The sequence below is a fragment of the Octodon degus genome, unplaced genomic scaffold (assembly GCF_000260255.1).
Source record: "Octodon degus isolate 3935 unplaced genomic scaffold, OctDeg1.0 scaffold00010, whole genome shotgun sequence".
In the NCBI taxonomy this organism is placed as follows: domain Eukaryota; kingdom Metazoa; phylum Chordata; class Mammalia; order Rodentia; family Octodontidae; genus Octodon; species Octodon degus.
Genome location: NW_004524586.1, coordinates 15,693,672 through 15,699,207, shown reverse-complemented (window position 1 = coordinate 15,699,207; position 5,536 = coordinate 15,693,672). Strand labels below are relative to the sequence as shown.

Genomic DNA, 5,536 nt, shown 5'->3' with positions numbered 1-5,536 from the left:
ATTTTGGCTATGCCAGACCCTATTTCCACATACTGCTATGTACAGAGCTGGCTAGGACTTTTCCTTTATCCCTTCAATTGGCTTTAAGCAATGCATGTTGGTCTAGCAAAGGTGCTGGTGGTAGTCTTTGAAGATGGCACACATGTTTCCCTGGTAACTCCCACCTGGTGGTCTTTAGTATGAGCCAGGTCAAGATGAAATGAAGAGCCAATGTTCCATGCTGCTGGCTGGGATCAAGCCTCAAGATAGAGGCTATGACTTTCTGGGGCTTGAAAGGTCAGAGTTGAGCACCAGACTCTGAAACATTACATACTGTTATGGTTGGTGTCTAGTTGTCCCCCCAAAAGCTTCAGGAAGTTATGGGATGGACTTCTAGAGTTTGTGGCTAATTCATGATTTAAGGTTGGGGTTATGGGTGTGAATGATGCTGGAATCATGAATGTGAGTGCTATCCCAGCCTGGGGCAGAAAGCCTGAAGGTAATATGAGGAGGAGAGAGATGTGCTCTCTGTTGCTGTTGTTGCTACTGCTCCTCCCTTTTGCTTTTGCTGTTTTGATGTTTTCTGCCTCCATGAACCCCTGCCCTCTGTCATGTGCTGCTCTGCCTTGGAGCCAGCTGTGTATGGATTGAAACCTCCACAAACTGTAAGCTAAATAAACCTTTTCTTCCTTAATTTTAGGTGCCAGGTATTTTGTCCCAGCAATGAGAGAAAAGCAACTGAGACAGATACTATCTCAATCGCGTAATGCAGATTACTCTCTGCATTCTGCAGAGGTAAATACAAGCTTCCAGTCTAGTTCAGCTCACAGTACTCACCTACTTCCTGCCATTCTCAGCCGTTCATCCTCAAGCCACTCCTCCTTCATGACTGAATAAAACCCAGGTTGTACCCTGTGTCCAGGCCTTTGTTCTGGATATCCATCACCATGGCTGAACTTAGGATCTCTTGGCTCCCCATAACTATTAAATATGTGTTAGTGTCTTTATTCTTACCATGGGTTGCTCTGGAAGTGGTAGATTGAAATTACCTTGATAGGATTCCTATAAATTATCCATGGGATTACAAATATAAGCTTTCTGGACAAAGACAGGACCAGGAAGCGTTCTCTAGAAACAATCTTGCACATATTTTGGACAAAATAAATCTTCCTCTCGAGTCATTGTGTTTCTCCACTAAAACAACTTCCTTCTACATCCAAAGCCTTGGGGAACCAAAACTTACCTCAAAAAGCAACAGTTTGCTAGCTACTCTTTGTCAGCTGTTTGAAGGGAGGAAGGAAAGGCTAGCTGAGTTGTTGTGGATTCCTGCAGCCCCACTCCTGACCACAACTCCCGTCTTCTCACTTTGAGATTACTGGGATCCGGGCAGAGCCATGCAGCTTCTGTGATGTTCCACCCTCATGAGGCACAGTCTTGTAGAAGGGATCCCCTAAAACATGCCAAATCCCAGCTCTTAGGGAAAACACCAGAGAAGTGGAACAACTCAAGAAGAGCTACTGCTGTAGGAGGAAAGCCAGCACTTCTATCTGACGACACCCAGTGAGCACCTTAATGATCACAAGTCTGCAACCACATTTACTGGAGGTTAGTCACTAAAATGCTTCTCATAGCTAGAGAGAGCAGAGGGTGTTTACATTTGGGAGACACCTTGGAAACTGGAACCGAAAGGCAGGTGGCCTTGGCTGCCGTTTCGACAGAAGCCCTAGGGTGATGTCACCTGAGAAACTAGGAGAGCCACCCATCTGGAGTGCTTCCCATCCCCTCTGTGCTTGTCTCTGCAATGAAGGGGAGGGAGCCCTGAAATGCACCCAAGATTCCCATGCCAGTCCTGCTCTGACAACAATTAGAAATGTCTGGGGAAGGGGGAACCTAGGAAGATGGTTATGGTATGCCTGAAGAGCCCACCTCAATGAACAAGTTCCAGGCATCTCTTTCCGGCCATTGGTTGGGAACTATCTTGAGTTTACCTACCACTTCCTGCAGGATTCTACATGGAAAAGCCTATATATCACAGTAGAGGTCTCCTTGTTTCTTTCTGCCTTTTGTTCCATGGTTTCATAAATTGATAGTTTCATATATTATTATTACAATCTGGAGAAGTCAAAGCTACACTTCCAGTGAATGCCTGGCTCAAACTGGCACACTTAATGCCCAAACCTAGGCTCTTTCCTCAATCCCATGACTGCCCTGAACCCTCTAGCGATACCTCCTCTGCCAAAAGTCAGGGAGCACTGGACATTTGGCTTTTTAATGAATATAAATTAATTTGCTGTAAGGTTCCACAGACCCATGAAACAATGGAGAAGGCCCAGACTCCACCAGCCTGTCTTTAATACTGCAGGGGATGTCAGCAGGGATAGAGCCTGTCTCCAAATCTCAGATAGCCAGGCAAGCAAAGTTTCCTGGTTGCTAAAGTAGCCCAGGCTCAGAGTTCTGATGCCAGCTCTCTGCCCACATACTGCAGCTAGCCCAGCTTTCAGCCTATGTTTCTGTCACTTTGAGATGGATCCTCCTTGTACTGCCTGCAGCAATAGGATCCAGGACATCAAAGACAGCTGCTTAGCAGGGAAAATGTGGAAACCAGAGAAACCCAGAGGCTGGGGCTATAGGCAAGCCTGTAGAACAACCACAGCAACGAGCACAGAAAGGAAAGACTGGATGGGGTCCGGAGCACCACAAAGATGTCCTTGCATCCAGCCTGTCCCCAGAGAACCAGAAGAATCTACCCCTCCTTTTTCACTCCTGTGCCACCCTGTGGGGTGGCAAAGAGGCCTCAGTGAGGCAGATATGGGGCTGGCTGAGGCTTGCTGGGGAAAGCTGAAAGGGGAGACCTCACTGGATGGGAATCCCAAGCCAAACCATGGGGGCCTTTGGGAACAGCTGGAGCAGCAGAGCCGAAGAAGCAGGAGGAAGCTGAGGATCTGTGAGATTCCTGGGACCCAGGACCCCTGCAGCTAAAGGCAACACTGACAGGGAGCCTAGACCTAACCAGACCTACCCTGGGAGGGGGACTTTCAGAGGCTGTGCATCGGTAGGGTGAAAGCTGACCCCGGGGCGGGGACACTCTTTGGCCCTCAAACCTGGCAGGGAGGAGGCTCTCTGCTGACAACTAAAGCTTAGTCCAAAAGCTTTAAAGGGGAACGCGGGGCGGGGCTGAGCGCACCTTTTGCTGTGGGCGGCCCTGGGCATGGAGCACCCATGAGTTTCAGTACAGAGCACCCAGCCCAGACCCGGGAGCAGCTGGACATGGCAGCGTATTGTGAGGGTCTAGGCGCCTGCTCCGGCCCACAGGGCCAGACACGGTCCGTCGCGCACTCACCAGGTTACGTGCGAGGGGACCAGGGCGCTTCGGGCGGAGGCCTGAGCCTGTGGATGAAGGCTCCCGCGCTCAGCCCTGCGCCCTACGCTTCGGGCCCGGGGACCCCTCCGTCCTATGCGGCGCCGGGCTATGGGGCCCCGGGCCAGCTCCTCGGAGCCACGGGTGGGCTGGCGGGCACGGACCTCACGTGGCTGGCCCTCTCCGGCCAGCAGGAGTTGCTGAGGCTGGTGCGACCGCCCTACTCCTACTCCGCGCTCATAGCCATGGCCATCCAGAGCGCGCCCCTGCGAAAGCTGACCCTCAGCCAAATCTACCAGTACGTAGCCGGCAACTTCCCTTTCTACAAGCGCAGCAAGGCGGGCTGGCAGAACTCCATTCGCCACAACCTGTCTCTCAACGACTGCTTCAAGAAGGTGCCACGCGATGAGAGCGACCCAGGTAACTGCTGAGGGCTCTCGCCCATTCTGGGACACCCGGGCTTCCCGCCGCGGGCACCTTAGGCTGTGATCGATCTTGGACAACTCAGTGCCTCGGCGCGGTCGGAGCCACTTGGGCGGGGAACTAGAGGGCGGAGGCGCACAAGGCGGCGGAAGCCGAGAATCTGGATTTGCGGGCCAGTGCTCTCAGGGGCTCTAAAATTATGCGCACTTATATGCGGGGGGGAAAAAAGCTGGAGAGCTGGCCAGCTGGGAAACCTGGGGACTTGACTCTGAGTCTCGAAGCACTCACTTTCTTGTACAATAGTGAAGACCTTTCCCTGGGGCTCAAACTTAGCGGGGCTCCGTTGGAGTCCCTGCCTTGGTCCCACTGGAAAGTCCCAATCCTCCTGCCATTCTCGGAGGCCCATCCCGGGGACAAAGCGCCCCCTCAATATGTGAGAAGGGAATAGGGGGTCTTGGCTGTCTTGGAGGGGCAGGTTAGAGCCGATCTCCAGGCACGCTGTGGTCTGCCAGTACTGGGCTTTCTAAACTGGGGGTACTGGGCTCTTTCTCTGCAGGTAAAGGCAATTATTGGACCTTAGACCCCAACTGCGAGAAGATGTTTGACAACGGGAACTTTCGAAGGAAGAGGAAACGAAGAGGGGAAGCGAGCACGGCTTTACCTCCAGAAGCCCACAGACCAGGCGGAGCCGAAACTCCGAAGCTGGAGCCCAGGGGCACAGCCTCCGCAGACCTGCATTGCTCGCCCGAGCCCGGGGCTGCCACCTGCTTCTCCAGCTTTTCCTCGGCCATGGGGGCCCTGGCCAGCAGCTTTGGCAACTTTTCTGGGAGCTTGACGCGCGACTTTTCTTTTGGGAGGCCAACGACCGTAGGGGCCCGAAGCCCCCAGACCCCCGGCTCTGCGCCCACCTTTACCCCGGGCCATCAGACTGCGGCCACCAGCTTTCGCGTGAGTCATTTTGTCTACAGCTTGGAAGGAACCGAAGTTTGAAAGAGGCTGGCCAGGGTGCTGGGCGCGGAGGTGCTGAGCTCAGGCCACAGATTCTGCCTGCTGACAGCCCCTTGGCTTCTGTTGGCACCACAACCATTAGTGCCACAGGAGGGAGCGCAAAGTCTTGCCTTGGGCATAGGGAGCTGCGCTGAGTGACAACTCCGCTGAGTGACAACTCAGCTGGTGGCCTGCTGCGAACTTACTCCAACTCTACATCCAGCCCGTCTGGGTTTTCCGGTCTGCTCTCTAGAGGGCTCCTCCTTAAAGAGATGGGAAGGCCCTCAGCTCCACTCCCGCTTGTTTTTCCTGAGAAAATATCTCTGTGATAGGCAAAGAGGCCATAGTCATTGAGGAGATGGAGTTTGGTCTCTGTTCTTCCCAAAGGTACTGGGGGCCCCAATCTGCTGAGTTGGGTCTTTGTGGCGTCTGACTCTCGAGCTGTCAGGCCTGGCAGCCGGGGGTGCCCAGGCAGAGGCACCAGGCCTGGAACAGAGCAGAGAGAGAGCGCCTTTAATTTGGAGTGGACTTTTTGTGAGCTTATCTTCTTCCACCGGTGGTGTCCACTTTCCTTGGCTGATCACCAATCTGTCTACCCCAGCTGGAAATGAGCACAGTGCTAAGGGCGGGAGCTGGCAGTGGCTCTGATGAAGAGCGTGTGGCAGGAGGCCTGGGAAGCCTGGATAGATCAAGCCAGGAGTTGCGGCGAATTGAATCCTGATCGCATACTTTCATGGTGCCCTGGTAGCAGCATGTGGCACACTCCTTGGTGCAGCATGCAGGCTGCTG

The 5,536-nt window shown here is 53.5% G+C and overlaps 1 protein-coding gene across 1 annotated transcript; it reads left to right on the top strand.

Moving 5' to 3' along the window:
* Nucleotides 1–3,198: 3,198 nt before the first annotated feature.
* Foxi2 (forkhead box I2) lies at nucleotides 3,199–4,750 on the top strand. The gene is made up of 2 exons (XM_004625580.1): nucleotides 3,199–3,757; nucleotides 4,317–4,750. Exons 1-2 carry the CDS (start codon nucleotides 3,199–3,201, stop codon nucleotides 4,748–4,750), a joined length of 993 nt encoding a protein of 330 aa, XP_004625637.1.
* Nucleotides 4,751–5,536: the final 786 nt, after the last annotated feature.